Source organism: Thunnus maccoyii, chromosome 3 (assembly GCF_910596095.1).
Source record: "Thunnus maccoyii chromosome 3, fThuMac1.1, whole genome shotgun sequence".
In the NCBI taxonomy this organism is placed as follows: Eukaryota; Metazoa; Chordata; class Actinopteri; order Scombriformes; family Scombridae; genus Thunnus; species Thunnus maccoyii.
In genome coordinates this window covers 3157004-3179186 of record NC_056535.1, presented here as the reverse complement: position 1 = coordinate 3179186, position 22183 = coordinate 3157004, and the positions used below count along the sequence as shown (strand labels likewise).

The 22183-nt window shown below is 39.4% G+C and overlaps 2 protein-coding genes across 4 annotated transcripts in view; one reads left to right on the top strand and one right to left on the bottom strand.

Annotated features, from left to right (window-relative positions):
- mtmr14 (myotubularin related protein 14) overlaps positions 1-22183 on the bottom strand; it is a 68892-nt gene that overhangs the window by 14540 nt on the left and 32169 nt on the right. Inside the window, exons 1-13 of one of the 2 annotated variants that reach the window (XM_042406161.1) lie at positions 14530-15618; positions 13337-13485; positions 11821-11929; positions 9917-9992; positions 7926-7986; positions 7534-7656; positions 6794-6867; positions 4927-4997; positions 4764-4838; positions 4295-4361; positions 2319-2404; positions 1782-1858; positions 500-536 (exon numbers count right to left, since the gene is read on the bottom strand). In XM_042406161.1, the coding sequence (XP_042262095.1) occupies positions 500-536; positions 1782-1858; positions 2319-2404; positions 4295-4361; positions 4764-4838; positions 4927-4997; positions 6794-6867; positions 7534-7656; positions 7926-7986; positions 9917-9992; positions 11821-11929; positions 13337-13485; positions 14530-14664 (1140 nt within the window). In that variant the 5' untranslated portion in view covers positions 14665-15618. Of the gene's footprint in view, positions 1-499; positions 537-1781; positions 1859-2318; positions 2405-4294; positions 4362-4763; positions 4839-4926; positions 4998-6793; positions 6868-7533; positions 7657-7925; positions 7987-9916; positions 9993-11820; positions 11930-13336; positions 13486-14529; positions 15619-22183 lie in introns of those variants that run through there. The other variant, XM_042406162.1, reaches the window with a different exon arrangement.
- The window catches only part of lhfpl4a (LHFPL tetraspan subfamily member 4a), a 50303-nt gene continuing 48573 nt past the window's right edge, over positions 20454-22183 (top strand). For both annotated transcript variants that reach the window (XM_042406168.1, XM_042406169.1), the window contains exon 1: positions 20454-21670. In XM_042406168.1, the coding sequence (XP_042262102.1) occupies positions 21265-21670 (406 nt within the window). In that variant the 5' untranslated portion in view covers positions 20454-21264. The remainder of the gene's footprint in view (positions 21671-22183) is intronic.

Below are 22183 nucleotides of genomic sequence, written 5' to 3'. Positions count from 1 at the left end.
AAAAATACAACTTTTTTTAGTGCAGGAAGTATGTTTTTATGCACCCTCCAATTCAATTAAAACAAACTCCTGCATTCTGAATGTCTGAATTACAATACTGGAAGTTTTTGTTCTAAAAACCTGATATTTGGGGTTTTACAAGTTAGTAAAATACTACATACAATTACCCAGGAGGAGTATAAATCTTTTCTTTCTAGCATCTCTCTCTCTCATTCTATGTTGATGATCACTGACACTTTTTTGCCAATGATCTTTTGTGTACCTGTAGTGAAAATATCTTTACACAACATATACAATTTCTGACTTGTAACACAGCAAGAAAATAAATACATTAAAAACAAAATTGATCAAGGAATGCATGCCACTGTAGCTTTTGTTGCTGTTATCAAACAGTGGTTTGTTAATTTCAGATCAATTGCTTCATTCAGCTAGTCAGTTAATGCTTTCTCCTCAAAGTTATATTATCATGTACAGAAAATCTTCTGTTAGACAAACGTACCTCCTCCCCTTTGGAGAGTCGATCTGGCAGCATGTGACTGGAAATAAATAGAGAAACAAGTATGTTACTTATTAAGAGTGCATGTTACTTACTGATTTTAACATTAATTTTTTGGTATCAACATTGAATGAAATGAAATGTCAAGTAAACTAACACTGATCATCTTAGTGAAGTGTGATCCAGAAATTGTAGACAATATTCACTGAAACTATTACTTCAAAGTGGTTGGCAGAGAGTCAGCCAAAAATGTCATTTTCCAGTGTGCTGAGGAGAATGGCTGAAATTTCATTCACCTCCATTGTTTTGAGGTGGCAGTTGAGATTTCAGAGACAAATATCTTTAAATATCAGCACATAAAACCAAAACTATCTGGATGGATAAGGAGCGCTGTGGCTAAGTGAGAAAAGAAGAGTTGTTTTCTGGGTTTTCCATCATTAGGGTGAACTGGTCCTTTAACTCACTCAATCAAAGCATAAATGAAGACCCTCATTGGGAATCATGTTTTTTAGTTTTTTTTTCCTTTTAACATATCAAGACTAATTCAAAAGTAAATTGTTCAGAAGGTGCACAAGCACTGGTATAGGAACTAATGTAGTCTCTTGAGAGTGATTCGTTAACAGTGATCACATCTGTTTAGGTGCTCCTGACAGTGTTTATGGCCATGACAGAGAAAAGAAATCAATAGATTACTCCACAATGAACCTGAAGTCCAAATATGATTCAGTTGTAACAAAAATGAGGAAGGACAGCAGCTACAGCACCACTGGGTGCTCCCTCTGTCTCTCTGTCTCTATCAAGCTCCTTCTTCCCTCATCTCTCTCTCTCTCTCTTACACACACTTCTTCTGCTTGGCCGATGTCCCAAGGGTTTGGGCAGGCCTGCTGATGTATAATTACATGGGCTAGCTGGCAGTGAAGGGGCTTTTTACGAGACTGCCTCCGATGAGCTCAAATTGGAGAGATCGTGCTGGTAATTATGAAAAGGAGAACCCCAAGAGGGAGTGTGCGTGCATATGTGTGAGAGAGAGTGAAATATGGAGAGTGGGAGGATAAAAGACGTGGTCAAGAGCAAAGCCACAGTCGTTGTCTCATGTTGTCCCGGCCTCTCCCACTGCTTCATTAACCAGTCACTTTCAATTATTTGTGGCAGATAAACACGGCCAGACAGCACAGAGAGGCTGCAAATGCACTTCTAAAGTATTGATGTCAGCTAATGCGCTGAGTTACCGCTCGCCACAAAGTCATGAAACCATGACTGTGATGATGTTGATGATTATTTTTACCCGAAGAGGAACCAGTCGTAAGCAATGGTCAGATACAGGATCTCGGCCGGCTCCAGGCTGGCGTGCACCGCACCATCCTGTGAAAGATACATGACAAGAACAAGTCAAATATCTCAAACATCCCGTGTTAAATAAAACACCGTCGGCCCATTGTGCACAGGATGTCATGTAGCTCCAGACACCAAAACTGGATTTTTTATTCTGTTTGAAAACACATATGTGTAATCAGTCATGAGAAGTTTCCAGTTTGGACCATGTCTTGAGGAGAAAAAAAAAGATAACATATTTATAACATACGGGTTCTATTTTTAATAAAGGCAGAGAATACAGAAGAGGCTAATTAGAACGCGTGTTTGAAATGGTAAATGAGTCTTATGAGTAGAGGGTCTGGAGCCACGGCAGATGGATTCAGCACGGGATTATCGAAGTCACTAATGAATGTTGGAGGGGCCAAATGAGCAGTGGGATATCATGTGTAGGGAAAACCAGGAGAGAATAAAGGAGATAGCAGAAGGAGAGGAGAACATAGGAACTTACTGCCCACAGGGAGAGCCTGAGGAGGGACACAAACAGAGGCGTCCGGTCCCAGCCTGATATGCAGTGCACCAGGAGGCCACTCTCATCTGAAAGAAAAGCAGGAGTCACCTTTAACATCAACACTTTCAAGTGCACCTTGAAGGATCAAAAGTGCATTAAGAATGATAGAGCAAATATCGTTCACAAGAGAAAAGCATGTACTGTGAACCAAACAAAACAAAAGAGAAAATCAGATGATATAATAATGAATTATAAATCTGTAGTACAACACTGCTCAAAACAACATGTTCAGAGTAGCAGTGGTAAGAAAAAAAATGTTTGCCCAGGGCTGGTGATAATTCAATAATTTATCAAAGTTCAGTAAAATTAGATTGTGATAACTTGATCTCAGCATATTATCGTCTTCAAACTTCTGCTGTTCAAATGAATGATTCTGAGTTAGCGGTTATTTAAATCCGTTTTGTTGGACACATACAGTAACACCAGAACACACTGCATTGCTTTGAACTTCAGTTTAATTATTTTATGTGTAAAGTTTTCATGTATTTTTCATAGTGTGATATATATTAATATTGGAACTATCCGTATTAAGTTCAGAAAAAATAATTTATGCGCAGTTTTGTTTGAATGTTTCCTTAAAGATGACAAATAACATGAACTCACTTTTTTTTTTACTATTTATTATGTTGTTTATGTTTTTAGACCACATTATGTTATTATGACCCATATAACTATTCATCCATACATCCATAAAAGTGTACAAACCGACACTTGCTGCTGATTTTACAGACGTCAAGTGAGAAATGTTGTGCTTTTATATATGTAAATGCCTTTTATTGTCTTTCTTACGTAATGTAATTATGTTATGTAATTATTAACTATGTTGCCAGTGTGGCCAGAGCATTCTGTAAAAAAAAAAAAAAAAAAAAACAACAAAAAAGAAGAAAAGATTTCACCTTTACTTAACCAGGTTCAATAAAGGTAAAATAAGATTTAATAATATATTCACACTGATTTATGCACCACAGTCATTTGTCAGAGAATTTAGTGAGCAGTTGATTATTTATTTATCCTGCAATATGTAAATTCTCTTCAGGGTATTAGTGTAGCATCTGTTCTGGGCCGCAGCATTATAGAAACAGATAGGTTCCCCACGCAAGTATGCAAACACAAACACCTGGCCCAGCCGCTGCAAACATGCAACTACAGTGAATATACTCAACATGCGCTCCTGAGATGATGAATCAGTCTTCAAGGAGGGGATATAGGCTAAAAAGCTAATCAGCTAATCATCAAATATCAAATATGGTGTCTGTAGAGGAATGTGCACAGAAGAAAGAAAAAAAGGAAACGCAGAAGATGTGAGATTTCTGATTCATTCAGAGGAATGATGGAGAATTCCTGTCTGAATAAAGACAAAGTTCATCCAACTGCTCGGCAGGATTGTTTTGACCGACTCTGGCTACAACACTCAGACAGAGCCACGACACAGCTCACGCTTGCGTAATGTTAAGAATTTTCAGGTGACACATTCCAAAACGCAACAATGCATGAAATCAATCTTACATAGCTTGAAGAGCGTGCATTTGCTTACTTGCATGGAGCATATTTGGAGCCTTAAACAGCCCACTTTTGGGAAACAAGCACCACACATACAGACCTCACACAAACATTTGTATAGCAGTCTGTAATATTATTATATTATTAGTAAATCATATTAGTATTAGTTGATAAATAGAAAATTCATTATGTTGTTATCTCTGTTTCCATCATCATAAATTGAAAACCTTGGATGTTTTGACTACTGATAAGGCTCCATAGCCAACTTATAGCCTACTTTTTTGTCTACATGACTTATTGATTAATGAAAAGAATAAGTGCAGCTGTTTCCCACATGCTACTTTTAGCCCACAACCCAAGACACAACCATTAGCTAACATTAAACCTCATCAAAACAAGCAACACACACCACCTACCATCACTGTTGATGATGTGGAGCAGCAGCTTCAGGTAGTTTTGGGTCTGCTCCACCAGGTCCCATGACTGAAAACATACACACCTTTATTCCACACTGTACTAATGACAGCATCATATATATTCTGTATCAGCTTGTTCTACCTCTCACTGAACCAAAAGAAATGCTTCCGTTTTTTTGTGGCTGACATATTTGGTATATTTGGAAACTTTGGTATCTCTCTTAAAATAAAAAAAGATTTGAACAACATCTGGCTGCACAGAATGAGTCAGTGAGGTTTGAGGGGTTTAACCACACTGTAACTATTACTGTACAAGTGCAGTTCAAGTGGTTATGAATCATGACCAAAGCACTTTGCAGGTTGGACAACAGATGGCACTGACACACCAAAAATATTACAGAGCAAAACTGAGTCACAGTTGTGGAGGACAGAGTAAAGAAGTTAAAAGTAGAGTAGAGATACCAGATACCTGGTATTGAGTCCAGTCAATGTTCAAGTTCTGGGTGAAGCACACAGGGATTGTCAAAGGAGCGTCTACATAGTCCTGTCAGAGGAGAGACAGTGGCATGAGATCAATACAACAGAACCAGGTTACTATGATTAAGTGAGCCGACTGTGAGCACACACTGTACCTGATTCCAGTTGAACACCAGTCCTTCAGCTGTGTAGTCTCTGTCTTTGTAGTCCTTAAAAAACTCACACCCTAAACAAAGAAAAGAAGACAAACACAGTGACCCTCTAGTCAGCCTTGTTTTCACCTGGTTTTTAGCTGAAGCCGATACAGAATGTGGTCCTTGTCTTAAAAATTTAAGTAAAAAATGTTATAACTTTATAACTTTAAATTCAATAGTGATGAAACAGTGATGGATGCATAACTTTCTTATAAATGGCAGTCTGAAGTTTCTTTTTTTTATCATTCTATATCTTTAGTACCAAACCGTCACAGCTATGTTTTTTTTAAATGGACTTCCCCTCTTTTTGTTTGTGAATGATGGGTCATTTTGCTGAGTGAAACCAGAAAACAACTTTTTTTTACAGCAACAAACACCAAAGATTTGAGTGGGCTTCAGATTTCACTCCAATAGGCAATTTTTCCCTTTATTTCAGTCAAGGAATCGTGTATTTGCAATTCTGTGGCCACTATGTCAACATCATTGCACAACTCCACATTATAGCCTGCCTGATACTGGATTTTTGAGGTGTGTTTAAAAAATATCTGATAATGATATATTGGCTAATGGTCATTTTTTCCATCAATGCAACAACAAACATAAACAACTCTATTATAAGGATTTGTTAAATTTGTGTCCTAGAAAAGTTGTGTCAAGGACAGCAGGACATTTTACGGTAGTATATGGCTGGCCTGTGTATGGTCAGTGTGCATAATTGTGGTCAATTTGTTAAAGAGATAGTCAGTTGTTAGGGTCTATGATATGAATTCCTGGATTACTGCAATTTTCTGTGGTGGTCCCAATAATATTTGTTGTTAAAGTGTACTGAAGTAGCATATCACATGACATGGTTTAGCTATGTTTGAGTCAAAAAAAAAAGGGTTATAAGTGTTGCACGAACAATACTTTCCACTCATATCTTCTGATGTTTGATTTGAAAAAGAACTTACTTTTATTTTAATTATAACTATGCTAATTATCTGTTAACTCTGCTGCTCTTTCATCTGTTTCTATCTGCAGATGTCTGTGAACATATGGTCTCATCCATATGTTTACATAGGATTAGCATGCCAGACCACAGTCCATCAACAGTCCGTCAGCTGTGTGACTATATACCAACCATGACGTCTTTCAGAGCACACAAACACTGTAAACACACCTGTCACCTGCCCAGCACGGTGCTGTTAAACCAAAAACACTGCGGCAACACCTTATTTTTAATACAGTGTATGGGCAACACACAGTACAGCATGGCTATGCTCACTAGCAGTAGCCGCCGTGCAGGCTGGTAAAAATGGATCTGTTGTGTCTCTTTGTATCTGCGGGTTGGTGCTCCTGTCAGTGTCAAAGCCTCCGTAGGAGATGCTTCAGTCAGTAAATGTGTGTTTTTAAAACTTATTTACTCCCTGAGGACATAATTGAAACTGTTCATGCCAATTCATTTTGAAAGAGCAATGGCCAATGAGGAAACTCCAACACTGGGCCGGCTGACCAATGATGTAACTTCATCACTCAGTCAGTCAGTCAGTCAGTGACTGACATTCAGGGTTATAGGGCTGATGTGTGGCCGGTCCAGCCAAAAATAAATTTGTTGGTGCTCTCTGGTGGACAAATTATGTAACTGTGACACTATTTCTTAGTTAACTCTAATGGATCTTGGGCATTTCTATGTTGCAGTGTCTTCCTACTCATATGTCAACAGATACACAAATACTTTTACACAGTATCTGCAATAAGCTAATATCAGCTAGTATACAGCACCAGCCCAGCTTATTTATCGGTTTATCTCTAGCGGGATGACTGGGAAGACTTAACAGCAGTTGTTTACCTGGGTAAGGCACAGAGAGCAGGGTGAAGTCTGCATAGCGTTGGGCCTTGTCTGCCTTCTCAGAGGATGTAACACTGTAGAGATACAGAGATGCAATGTAAGAATTCAGGCACCAGAATTTTAATACACAACACATTTACACAACACAGGGCAAAAAGGCTTATCAGAGATATCAGTGTAGTATATACTGTATGTTGGCAAAAGTAACACATCAAATTACTGTTATTTTGAGAAACAGCCATCTTTAGTACGCTGTATAGCATAATTGCTCACTGCCTGTTTCCCGCCTTTCTAACCTAACATTATTCCATGCTGTTCCTTAATCAGTTTGTTACCTCATCTTCTGATAGTTCACTGTACATTTTCAGTGCAGTTAAGTATACCTAAACAGTACCTGCATCATCTGTTCTACCTACAGTACACATTAACAGTCACAACGACAGCTGTAGATGATTAAATACATGTACAGAAAAAACAAAAGGATGACAATGATCAGCAAAGCCCTGTACACTGAGCTCAATTTAAAAAAAAAAATTCAAAAAAAAAAAAAATCACACCAAAACAACATAATCACATAAACCGCATGCACCCACACTCCTAACTCAATAAATGGAAGCATTTGCTAAAATCTGAGGCAGAGTCAGATGCTTTCCATAAGGTTTCTTCCTACAAAGTCCAGTGGAAACAATGACCTACATAACAGTCAGAGTGTGTATGAACTAGTCCATTGTGTTCCTTACTTTAGGCCAAACTTAACCTTCTTGTTCTCCACCATCAGGTCACAGATGTAGCGAACCGAGAGGTAACGTAGCAGCTTAATGTCATGGCCTCGAACCTTGTCAAAGAGCTGGGAGTCCCCATTCCTGCAGAGGAGGAGAGAGAGAGGGAAGCAGAGAAGGAGAGAGAGGAGAAACGATTACTGTCTGATTATTGACTTTGAGTCATGATATCACTTTTGAAATAAGGGAGACGTAATGAGTAATGTGTAACTTTTGAACACTTTCAGTGAAGTCATTGATTGTTGTGTTTTATTGTTGTCACAGGCAGTTAGTTTCACATACTGATTTAGCCCACAGAGAGACTGCTGTCTGATGTTCACTGTACACTAATCTAGTTAAATGGATTTGATTACCTGACTGCACTGTCATCCTCTGGAACCTCTTCTGACTCTGTCCACGTGTCATCACTGCCCCCTATAAAGACACAAGATGAAGACAAGATGAACTAAATGAGCAATATGAGGCACTCCTCCACAAACTGAGGATAATTAAAATGACTCAGAAAGTTCAGTCGTTCACTGAAAAACACTAAATGACAGACTACAGCTGTTACAGTCATTTTGGCCTCCTCTTTTATACTCAAATAATTACATTTTGGTTATTTCTGGTAAGGAAGATTATCCACAGTCACTGCCATGTCATAGTAAGTGTATTATAAGCATGTGTACAAACTTAAATATTAGATACTACTATCATCTAGAAGTTGACAGCAGTGTATTCTATATTCTAAAAGTGAAGATATATCTTTATTATGATGTCACTTTAAACATTTCTAACTAGGTAATTAAACTCACACACACATTATGATTCAGAGTATTTTTATATGTCTTAAAAGAAGACAATGAGAAAAATATTTAAAGCAAAATTTGTCAAAAATTGAAAATCATAAATCAATAAATACTTGCAGAGGTTATTAGTGTGTGTAGGAATCCACTTTCTTTGGATGTTCAGGGGAATTGATTCCCTGCACCACAGGACAGACACAGCAGGTGGTGTGTGTGTGTTGTCTTCTACTCTAATTCAGCTTTTGACCAATTAAAATGTAATACTGTAAAGTCAATCTGCATAACCAATTTCTCACCTGGCAGCAGCAACTAATTTGCAGCAAGGACAATTTATGTTTGTCACAGTAAATAAGGACGAGGTAGCTGATATAGAAAATCTTCTCTTGATTATGTGTAGGAGGGATGCACAAGCTCTTCTTCCTCTGGAGTTTAAATGCATTTACTGTCCATGCATTGGACAAAGGCGTCTGTAAAATGAATATAATGTAAAAGCCTCCTCCTCCTAACTTCATTTGCGGGTTTAGCTCACAAAATCCATTTTTAGATCTTGTAAAAATTATTTTTGAAATGAGGAATTCTGGAGAGGTTTTGTACCCTTCTGGCCATTGCTCTGCTTGATGCGAGCTAATTACTACATGAGCGACAGGAACAGATCATCTCTGCTTCAGGCCTGTGCAACCTGAGAACAAAGAGCTGGAATTCAGATTGAAAGTGATCAAAGATGTAGAGCAACAAGAATTACACTCAGCAAATAGATAATTAAGGTTTAACTCAAACAGAATCAGAATTTGGGGCATTTTGAAACAAAAAAACCCCCGACTGGATGCTTATTGCAGCTTCCTTTTGTTTTAATATAGCCGTTTATTATTATGTTGGTATATTGTTTCATTTCCAACATGACTTATCTGATTTTTTTTTTTATTATATTATTGCTGGATAATTTATTCAATTTTATTTTTGTATTATTTTGTAATCGTCTGATTTTATTTGCCTTTCTGCAGTTCAGAAATGTTTTAAATGTATCATTATCATTATTATGAAATACAGAACCGCTAAAATAAAAAATACAATATAATGTACTCTTCATTTGTGGATCTGCCCATTTTTCACTTTAGCTCATTTACTACAACGCCAGTAATACTTGAAACTACACCCAACATCTTCAAAGGCATACCAGTCAGATCAGTCAGTTTATTTTGGTACAGTATTTTAAAAAAAAAAACCTCAACTTTCATCGACTTGCTTAAGATATAATAACAATCAAAGTGGACGTGGAGGTTTTGTATTTTTACTAATGTACTACAGCATGATAAAATACAGTGATATTAACAACATTTCTTGGTGACTTGGCGATTCTGAATGAACCCCCCCCCCTCCAGTCATTCAGAGGAACATCTAGTCCCAATAGGAAAAGTTTGACAGCTGTGTGACAAGTGCTGCTACTATTCTCGAGTCTGAGAGCGCACATGGAACTGAAATCTCACACGGAAAAAAAAAAAAATTCAACCACAACTTCCCTTTTTAAGCTAAATTTAAGTTTCCGTGTTTGTGTGTTGTACCTGAGAAGATATAGTTGTAGCCCGTGCGTCCGTACAGCTCCCCCCAGCCTGCCAGAGTGGACGACCGGCAAATATGCTGCAATGAGGAACAAACAATACTGTGCTCATACAGCACCAGCAGACTGCTACCACAATTCATAGCTGTGTCACCTGCCAAGCCACAAAGCCACAAAGAGGTAGTGCTAACCACAGAAAATCTTATTCTAAGCAGAATCGCTTGGAGGTATTTTCTTATTTTAGTTCCATAAGCAGTACTGTCCCTGTTACAGTGTGTTCTAGTACAAACTGCAATGCTTTAACTTTCTTGCTTTAACTCTTTTGTTGTGTTCTTATTCTGTGTAAGTACACTGAGAGCCATTAAACCAAAGTCCTTGTATGTGTAAACATACTTGGCCAATAAAGATGATTCTGATTTCTTTGAATACAGTTTCATAAACTAATCTTCACTGGCCTATGTTTTCTTTCAGAGGATGGACATGTTGTTATTTTAATTTCACATTTTCTGCAGCAATCGTGGTAAGTTGTAAATATCTACTGAAATCAGGGATGTTGGAGAACAACAAAGAAAAGAAATAAAAAACTAAGATCCTTTATTGATACAGGGGTTTTAGTCGTTCTAATGTCTTAAAGGTGTGTAGGATTTAGTGGCATCTAGTGATGGAATACCCCTCCCTTCACCCTCCCTTTCCAAGTATGTAGGAGAACCTACAGTGGCCACGAAACTCGCAAAAAACCATAGACTGTAAAAAAAAACATATGGACGTAGTCACTGTGACATCACCCATTGGTTTGTGGACTGCCATTTTGAAGCCTTGAGTTTGGCAATTTAGACCGTCGCCATCGTTGATTTGACCGTCACCATCTTTGATTTTGGGAGCCAGAAGTGACCATATTTGGACGAGGGGGTGGAGCTGACCCTAGCGCTAGCTGCTAGCTTGGTCAGCATGGTGCATTTACAGTCTACAGTTAACTGTGATAATGCTAATGCTAATTTCCACTAGCGAAAAACAGGCTTAAACCATTTAAACTAAATGTACTTACTGGAAAAACTGAACATCTGACTACTTAGCGGGTCTTTCAGTACAACCAAACGCTGAACAAGACTTTTTTTTAGGCAACCAAAATGTTACAATTAACTTTCATGAGCTGAAAACACACTGTGACACCTATACTCTGTGATTCTGGGGTTACGTCATGGTTACGTTATGTAATCAATGTTGTCACTGAGGTAGTGACTTGTCAATCACAACATAGCCACACTCGAAAGCATACCCTGCTTTAAGTCTGTCTTACTATAAATTGGACCATAATTTACAAAATGAACATCATGCTGAATTGAAGAAGACTTGAAACTAGTGATTGAGACCATAAACTCATTAGGAAAGTGGTCACTGAGGTAATAAATCAAGTGAGAAGTAGGGTCATTTCCTCATAGACTTCCCTACAATCGGACTTTTTGGAGCCAGTGGAGTTGCCCCCTGATGGCCAATAGAGAGAATGCAGGTTTAAGGCACTTCCGCATTGGCTTCACTTTTCAGACCCAGAGCTACCCATTTGTGAAAAACGTGAAAGGCCCTCTAGAGCTGGTTTATCTGTTCTGGGCTACTGTAGAAACATGGCGGTGCAACAGGGCGGGCTCTGTGGAAGAGGATCCGCTCCCTATGTAGATATAAAGGGCTTATTCTAAGGTAACGAAAACACAACAATTCTTATTTTCAGGAGATTATACACTAACTAAAACATACTCATGAATATTACCTTCCATTTCTGCCAAGTCACTAAATTCTACACACTGGACCTTTAAGGTCTTAAAACTTGTTTCAAGAGAAAGTTGAATATAACAAATACAATATACATTACAACCCTGAGGAGAGAGTGTAGAGTTTCCAGTCGTGCAGCAGTACCTTGCCATTGTAGAGGATGACAGGACACACAAACCTCCCTCTGCAACGAGCCAACTTACTCCGGTTCACCAAGTCCTGCAGTTTACTGATCTGCACTGTGCTCTCAAACCTACACACACACACACACACACACACACACACACACACACACACACACACACACACACACACACACACACACACACACACACACACACACACACACACACACACACACACATCACTTGTTATCCAGCAGTCAGTCGACTTGTTTTTATCTTCTGAATTGCAGGTTACAGTTACATGGGATATTCAGCTGTGGCTACACATCAGGCTTTAACAACTATTGATTATTTCATTACTATTATCCATATGTTAACTGCCTGCCTGTTGCTGTTTCAATCACATAAACACAAACATTTGAATGATTATCTCAAAGGTTAAATAAGTTACAGTGAACATTTGAAAGGCCTGTTGAATGATGGATGACTAATGAATGACACATATCAATCAATCATCGCCAAATCAGCAAGCTTTTTACAATTTTATCCATTCATTCATTACCTCATGTGAGCTTATCAAGTGAGTTTTAGTGAGAAAAAAAACTAACTGGGGCTTCAACTAATGATAATGAATTAATCTGTCAGTTGTTTCTTTGATTATTTGATAAAATGTTTAGTCAATTAAATGTCATGAAATAGTGAAAAATGCCCATCAGTGTTTGAAAAATGCTCATTACAGTGATGGTGTCTTCAAATGACTTGTTTTGTCTAACATCCAAAGATATTCCATTGGAAATAATATACAGCGAAAAAAGTCTGCACATATGAGAAGCTGGAACCAACGAATGTTTGGTATTTTTATTTGATAAATGATTCAATTTTGGTTGATTAAATCAAAAATCATTGGATTGACTAAGTGTTTCAGCACTACTACACACTACATGATACTACCAGCAATCCTGCTTAGAAACTCCTTTGCAAATGTGTCTGGTGCTGCTATGAATAATTGAAATGTTATTTCCCCAACTTATTCGTTTGCAGCGAGGGTAACTGCAGGACAGACTATGAAGTGAAAACATAATGCTGGAAGGAAAATGTTTCAGTGCACAAGAGGGATTTTGCCAAACAACGGGGGCCTTTTTTAATATTGTATATGAAGCCTTTGTTGTGAATGTCGGTTTTGCTCCAGCATTGAAGAACATCTTCTATTTCCAGAACTACAGTGGAAAATACTGTAACTGCATTATTCAGCAGTAAGAAATGACAATTTATTGAATCACTGGAAATTGCTTCCTATTTCCGGCCACAATGTGACCTCATGTGACAGAGCAGTCACTTCATCTCTCTGCTGCCTTGATGTGACCGGGGAGGGGAGGGGGGCTCGGGATGAAGGCTAACCTTTGCTCCCTGCACCACAGTAAGGTGTGCATGATGAGAGCAGTGACACAAACAAACAAGAAGGGTAATTGGTAACCGAGTGGTCTGGACTTTGTATCAGAAAATGATGGATTGGCTGAGTAGTGGAGCGGTGGTACCTGTCTCTCTCCACATCTGTGCATTCATACTCCAGGAAAACTATCTGCCGGGGGTAATGGCCACACACTTCTCCGTTGGCGTTATGGATGATACTGTACTTGTAATCTCTTGCGAATAACTCCAGACAACGTTTCTCTATCACCTCCATCTGAAAAGAAATCAAAACAAAATTTTCGTTAGTGGTTTGCAAGGAAACTAATTTTTTACATCGGGTATCATTTTGAAAGCAAATCAGAATGTTTTGGTTGTGCGGACACCTACCACAATGAAAATAGGGTTGTCTTAAACCAAATTCTGCCCTACAATTTGTGTCATCCCTGTATTTTGAAGACTGATCAATCTCAAATACCTAGAAATTTATTTGGAAGTTATATCCAGAATGTCATCAACAGCATTTAAGATCAAAATCCATTTTTTCATCAAACTTGTCATTTGATAATCAATATGTGACATTTTACATTTACCATCAATTTACTTTACTGTTAGTAAAGCTCTGACCCATTCAAGCTCAAGGAGCAACAGGAACTGAAGATATTAATGTTACTGTGCAGTGTGATTAACACCATCCAAGTTATCATGTGTGGCATTCAGGAGCACAACAATTTGGAGAATGTTGGCACTGTAAGAAGCAAGCTGGCCCTTGCCTGACAGAAGCTAGTTTCACAACTATTTAGCGATTTAATCTTGAATGGCTTTTCATTAAAAAAAATCATTCGTTTTCTACACCATCTGTCATTTATAGGACACATGTGCAACAATGTACGATGATAATTTTGATGACTATATAGAGTCATAGCTTCAAATCGGGGAGAATTCAATACACAAAGCAACACGGTTTTTCAACAAAATTTCATTCACTTCACTTCAGATCTGAATGAAGGCTGTGAACTCAACATCAACATGCACCGAAATAACCTGCAGTGGTGTGAAGTGGAGAGCAGAGTCTATAAATAAAAACATTGTAAGTTTAGGGAAGTTAAGTCCTGCTTGGTGGATCAGGTATATGCTGAACTGAGCAGTGGTTCCTAAAGGTTATAAATAACTACCTACAATGTATGTGGCTTTGCCGGTGTACAAAGTCACTTTAAATTCTTTGATTCTGCCATGCAATTCAATGTATCTTTCACACATGATAGGATGACAGGTAGTCAAATAAGCTAAGCACACTGAATATTGTACCCAGAAACATTACCCGAGGAGTGACTTCCTTTGCTCTGTACTGCGTCTTCGAAAACACGTCTATCAATTCCGCTATTTCCTCGCTCTTTCTGACCGACAGCCCGGAGGCCTTGAAGCCGGCGGCCACGGAGGGGGAGGCGGCCATCATAGCGCCTCGACCCGCGGTGGTGGCCTCTAACCGGACCCGACCTCCTTCAAACACCGCAGCGCCTTGTCCTTTGGAACGGGAAGACCGACCAGGCCATCCCTTCCCAGCCAGCTTCTTCCTGACTGCCCGCTTGAGGGGGCCGGAGCCGGGGACTCTTCCTGAATTCAGGGCACCGGCGAGCGGCTCCACTCTCCAGACACAAGCCGTCAGCCAGCCTGTACAGCCAGCCTCTCACACCGCGGCGTCTGCGGCCACCGGAGTTAGCACAATCAGCTAACAGGCTAGTTCAGCTTCCCAGGCGTATGTTTGTCGTTTTCACTACCTCAAAATACACGTATAGTTTGTTTAAGCAATTTCAGACCTCCGAAGTCCTCTCCCACATCACCGCTGGTTTGTTTGCGTTTCTGACATGAGGTGAAGTGGAGCCACACACCCAGCACTAGCTAACTGAAGTCCGGTCGGCTGGACTCAGGAAATATCCAGGATCCTTCCCGGCCTGCTCACGTTTCCTCAATGTCACGTCTTCATGTCTCCTTAGTAACCACGACCATGACGATAAACGGATTAAAGTTATACAGCAGTCAACCCTGTGGCTGCAGGATCTCAATGCTGCATATGTTGTTGTGGATGAACGCCACAACAGCGGAGCGCGGTGTTGCAATCTGTGTACTCCAGTCTGAAGGTACAACTGGCGGTAAACAGGAAGCTGACATAACCATGTGACAGCCATCTCCCCCTTTAAATGACGTTTGTTGTTGCTGAAGAGGATGAGGTCTGATGTTTTGGACTGTCTTCAGCCACGCTGTGTTTACTCAAATCCTGGTGCTGCATATTCAATACGGCCTACTCCCGACCGCCATCTACTTTATCTCAGAGTGTTGGGCACAGCACACTTGAAGCCTGAACATCTGTTTTTCTTATGGATGTGCCTTTCATATATTCAAAAACAAATATCCAGGCAACAAAGAAGTGAAAGTCACTTACCCATAAACTTTACATAACGAAATAGCACTCATTCCCCTGTCCCCCAACCTTTTCTGCTCTCTAAAGGGAATGAATATATATATATATATATATATATATATATATATATATATATATATATATATTTAATCTAATCTCTCTTAATTTAGTCTTATTATCTGTCTTGTCTTATGTGCACTGTTTAATGGCTTAGTGCACGGTGTGTTACTTTGCTTCTTGTGTGAAAATGTTCTACTGCCGGTTCCCAACACCAGCAGGTGTGAAATGTTATCAAAGGTGAAGCTGTGAGATTTGGCCTTCAACTTTGAATTCTCAGCAGACAGGCAGAGAAAGAAACCCCCTTGGGAAGGAAGACAGATATGAATGGACAGTAGAAATACTGTGTACTGATTAAAAGACAACTGTTAGGTTGAGGAATGTGAAATGCTCTGTGACGCAGGAGACTAGAAATATGATGACTGAACTTCACCACAGCCATCTCACAGCCTAGCAAACTGGAGATGCATTTGCAAATGTGACTTCTGATTTACTCCAAAAGACACTGCTCTCTGTGACTTCATCGTTTATTTAGAGGAATAATTCCCACAACAGTGGTCTATTGAAAATAATACTATAATATAATAATATAACTCAGATCCAACGAACAAAGTTCAATATAACATGTGGTAATGTTTAAAGAATCCTTACAGCTTACATTCCCAAATATGAAAGAAAAGGAGGCTAGAAATATATGTCCACAATTTAGCCTGTTAAGGGTTCATTTCTATTATTTGAAAAAATATATATATAGTAAAATCAGGGAATAATAATAATACTGGAGGTGAAAATTCCACCCAAAATAAGAGAATACATTTCTTGGTGTATTATTAATTAGCGTGTATTTGAGACCATCTCGTGTCCAATGAAAAGTTGGTTTGTAACTGTAACAGTTAATATATTATTATTATTGAAGGAACAATGATTTTATATATTAAAGTGTATCTTCTGAATTTTTCCATTATGTTACATACATATTTTATTTATTGGCTGTGATGAAAATAAAATGATATCATCTGCATAAAAATATATTATATGTTTGTTATTTTTGATATTTAAACTTTAATTAGTATAATGTCTCTTACACATGAAGGCAATAGTTAAATTACCAATGTAAACACCAACAGTGATAAATGGCATCTCTGTCTCATACCTAAAAGAAAATCTCAGGATAAACCGTTGCTAATGATTACAGTCACAAATCTAAAACACTGATATTCTCTGAGAATACATATCAGTGCTGTGAGATATTGGGCAGTAGTGGCCTAAAGGTTAGAGAAGCAAGCGTGTGACTTTGGACCAGCAGGATAAGTCTGTGATGGGAAAGTGAAAAGCAGTGCTTGTCCCTCCTTCATTACCACTGAGGTGCCCTTGAAAAAGGCCCTTAACCCCAACAGTGGAGCTGCTCAGTGGCCAGCGGATCAGACTGTGGTTATACTGGGCAGCTTCTAGATGTGAATGTGTGTAACTGTGTGAATGTGATCAGGGCATTCCTGCAAAAGAGAGGCTTCCTCTCAGTGAAATTTACCTGAATAAATAAAGGTTTTAAAAAAGTATATCTCACTTGTAAAAGCAAAATAATCAACTATTTTCAGACTATTTTCATCCTTGCTTTAATGTTTGAACAGTTGTTATGAGTACAATAATGAATATGGTTTATTGTAGTGGGGCCTGACTCTCTCTTGGTTGTCAAAGCTGGTTGATTATAAGTATAGTGAACGAAGCATGGCCAAAGATAAGTTCCATATATTACACTAAATAAATTGGTAAAATGTATTAGGCTACTCTGTGTACATTTTTCTGAATATGCCATTGGGGGGTGCTATTGTGCAGATTATCTCATGCAGCTTTAAATATGCACTGACTGCAAACTGCAATCACTTTTGTTATTCTTGTATTGATAATGTTGCTGTTGATGCTGGTGATAATGGAATATGACAAAAATAGACAACAAATGACCTCCATTGGAAATACAATTAAAAAAATAGCAAATCTTATTAATAAATCTTTTTTCTCTTAGCCTGTTGTAGCATGACACTTTTCTGTGCTATGTAAACACTTAAGTTTAAGGAAACAAATGACAACAATCGCGAGAACTTTCAGGATTTATTCTTTTCAGTGTTTCTTGTTAAGTACAAAAAAGTTACAAAGAAAGCACTATGACTTCAGAAAAAAACATCATCAAACCCTGTTTGGTTTAGATGAATTCACATGAGAGTTATTTTGGAATTATCACATGAGTCTTAGAAGACTGCTTTAATGTAGTGGGGAACATAGTGTCTACTTGCAGTGAATGAATTATTACATGAGTGAAAGTCAAAGCCAGCTGTCGGTATTAAGATTGGTCAAACAGCCACACAGCTGTTGAATACTTACTGTGCTGTTCTGATGGTAAACATGACCGCTCTGTGCTGCTCACAACACATCATGTTCAGCCATGTGTGAATCTACTTCATGATAAACTCTCTGATTTCATGAGTAAGCTCAATCAGCACATGTGGTGTTGTATGTTCAGTACATGTTATTCACTAAATCTTCAGTGTAATCACGTTCTACAAATGTAAAACCATGGTGAGGAACTGAACATGTTAACTAATATAATCCTCACCCTTCTCATAAAAAATAAATCAAAATATTCAACAATTATATAATGAAATAAGACATTAGCCCAATTACAACCATGGGATCCTAAAACAACCCCACATCAGTCCACAAAGCTTGTTTTATTGTTTGAACCCTGTTATTGATAACTTTTAGTAAATGAAAAATTACACTTGTGAAACCTTTTTATGGAGCCAGGAGGACATGAACACTTGCCAAAGTGATTTGAGGTTGATGCTCTTAGTCATCACCATTCTAGCGCAAAGACCACTTTGACTTCAAAATGTCATATCATTTGATCTCAAATGAATTATTTCTCTCTGGAATTACTAACTTGTACCCTCAAATTACTTCATTTGTTTATTTGAATTAGTCCTTTGCGCACAGAAATGAACAGAATAAAAACAGTCTATTCTCATATTTGTGAGGCATATCAAACATAACACAGCCAAACCCTGACATCCCAACATTTCACATTTCAGATCTCAATCAAAATAAAGCTGTAAACTCAAGCAGCTCATTTAGATAGGTTCATGCCAGCATTCACTGTTTGTTTTTATGCTGCATTACTCTTCAGCAGTGAACTGACAGCAGCCAAAACTAGCCAGCAACAGAGTAAACAATTGTGCTGAAATACAGTAATTTCCCATTTATCAAAACTGCATGAGAGAGAGTGTAGTAATGTAGTGAATAATTACTGTGGATGGTAGAGAGATGAAAACACTGGATGGAAAAATTCATTTATGAACATTTTATAATAGAGATGATTTATAAAAAAAAATACAATCATTGTGTAATTAGCTTAATTAATGAACTGCCTCTATGTCTTCACTCTGTTTTACATGGGGGTCAGACACACTCAGGGGGCCATTTACTTTTGGGTTGCACTTGTGAGATACTGAGTTATATGAGATAGGGGGGGAAGACCAATGAGAGATGTAGTCTTTTTAACATAAATATCTACAGAGCTGTGACCTATCCACTTACAATAAATGCAAGTACAACATCTCACTAACCAACATAAGGAAACAGTCCTGCATGTCATATAATTACATTCATTAAATTTAGCCTTTCATCAGGCTACAAAATCAGGGGAAACAAATTGATGCAATAATAACTCATCTGATTAGTGTGATAAACGTCTTGCAAAAACGTCTGGAAACCCCATATTATTTTCAATTTTTGTTTTTACATCCAATGCAATGTTTCCCATATTTTGCTTTCTACAATATCTGTACATAACTATGTTGTTGTTAAAGGACGGGTTCACAATTGTTCAAGTGTGTCTTAAAACAGTCAGGTGTCCATATGATCAGTGAAAGAGGTTTTCCTCTCTGTAATCATTCCTCCTGTTCATACTGGATATTAAAAGTCCCCCTTCAAACGTGCTTTCAATGTAAGTGATGGAGGCCAAAATCCACAGTGTGTGTGTCCAAGATTCAAGAGGTTTTATTGTCACATACACAGCAAGACAGCAGATGGCAACATTGAAGGCAGTGAAATGTGGCTTCTTCAAGTTCTAGTTCCAATTACAGTATAAAATAAAATGAAAGTGTTTTAGAACAGACTTGAAAAATTGAGTGAAAGATTGTGTTTGTTATATAAACTGGTTAAGGTAAGGAATGTGCAACATGAAAACACAATTCTGTAGAAATGAAGGTTTTAAACTAGTTTTTCACCCAAGTCCCTTTTTTAACAATATGGGTTCAGTATTAGAAAATAAGCAGAAACCACCCTGTCCCAATCAGTTTACCACAAACCAGCTGACACACAGTAATCATGGGGCTTTCAGTGCTCCAGAGGTCCTGTGGAACTGCTTTGATATTGTAAACCAGCCTGAAGGAAAGGTCCTGAAAGTTATGGAGCAGGTTTTAGTAAGTTCATTGTGGGTTGGTGAGTGTTTTTCTTGAACTTTGCTCTCTTTAGTTAAATATAGCAAGTCCTCAGACGTGACTGTTACTGACGCCAGCACTCAATAATGTGCGCGTGTGTGTGTGTGACTGTGGAGACAGAGAGGGGTGTCTGCGGGGGGATTTCTGCAATATCAAAATGTGTGCGCGCTGTCATCCACAAACTGTCGACGTTCCCCGGTTGCGCGCACGAAGGAGAGAGAGAGAGAGAGAGAGAGAGAGAGAGAGAGAGAGAGAGAGAGAGAGAGAGAGAGAGAGAGAGGCAAAGGGAGACACACAGAGGGGAGAGTGAGTGGGAGCCACAGTATCCAAAACCACAGTCATGGGGTTGTCGGTGTGTGCAGTGTTGGAGGACTGATTTCTATTTTTATACATTTTTTATGCGTACTTGGACTTTCGTCGTGTCAAATTTCTGTTTTTCGTTAAGTCTAATTATTGAGTATACCATGCCAAAGGCTGCATCAATGTCTTCGTTCATTTCTTTGAGATCTCTGTTCATTGGCGGAGGATTCATCATCATCTCGGGGAATCTTTAAAGCCTTTTCTGGAGTCTGAATGCACAGCAGAGCGGACACCGTTAGATTATAAGGCGGAGGTGACGTGCTGAAAGAAAACAATGCACCTCGTGCAGTCCATCCTTGGCCGCTGTGTTTGGCTCCTTGAGCTCGGCTGTCGGCTCTGCCGTGTCTTTACGCGCTGAGAGGAGCGGGGGAGAGGGGAGGCTTTCCCGTCAGTTCAATCACGCAATCGCTACTGAATTGATTGACTGAGCTGAGGGGGAGGGAGGAGGGGGGAGTATTTGGATGTGAGACTAATTCAAAAAAGAGCAGGATCTGGATCTGCTGGTTGACTGAGGTTCAGGAGGAGAGGGGGGACACTCTGGACCTTTGGACATTTCTTGCAGAGGAATTATCTATATTCTTTTCTCTTTTTTTCTTTTTTATTGTTAAATATAATTTCATTGCATATTTTTCTAGCCACGGATAAAGCAGGATAAGAGTAGAGATCAAGAAGAGGGAACACCAGTTTGCCGCTGATGTGAGGGGGGGTGGGGTGGTGGGAGAGAAAAATGCTGCCTTTGCAAGAAGCCTCCAAAATCTACCATGACAACTACATGCGCAACTCCAGGGCCATCGGGGTCCTGTGGGCCATATTCACCATCTGCTTGGCCATCATCAACGTGGTGGTGTTCATCCAGCCCTACTGGATCGGCGACAGCGTCAACACCCCCCAAGCCGGCTACTTCGGCTTGTTCCACTACTGTGTGGGCAACGGGAACTCCGACCGGGAGCTCTTGTGCCAGGGCAGCTTCTCCGACTTCAGCTCCATCCCGTCGGGAGCCTTCAAGGCGGCCTCCTTCTTCGTGCTGATGTCCATGGTACTCATCATCAGCTGCATCGCCTGCTTCGCCCTCTTCTTCTTCTGCAACACCGCCACGGTCTACAAGACGTGCGCCTGGATGCAGCTGCTATGCGGTAAGGAAGACCCTTTGACGTGTTTTGGGGGGTGGATGTAGGGTCCTCCAAGCCTATTTGGAGAGGGGGGGGAATACCTCCAGGTGAGACGCATCAGCACCTCCTCTTCATCTCATCTTGTGTCTGGCTACATCTCACGTCTTTGGCAGAAATGTCACCAGATCCTCCTCAGGATGAGCGCAGCGGGAGCGCATCGTTCATTCTGTGCACGAACACTGTATGGGGGACTGGCTCCTCATCAGTAGCGCACCCTCCCTCTCTCCCTATGGGCGCCAGTTAGGCACAGCAAAGCGCACGGGTGCTCCCCATAGCTTAAATCTGATCTTGCACTTGATGGAGAGCAAAAAGATCAACGTCCCCACGCAATGCCTCTGCAGGCATTCAGGATCTGAAAGTTTCGTGAACTCCATGTTTTTAGCAAACTGACTAAATAACATCTTGTTAGTCATCCACTGTGTCGTCAGACATTTGCCAAAATAAAGAGGCTGTGACACTTTGTTGGCAGACCCTGGG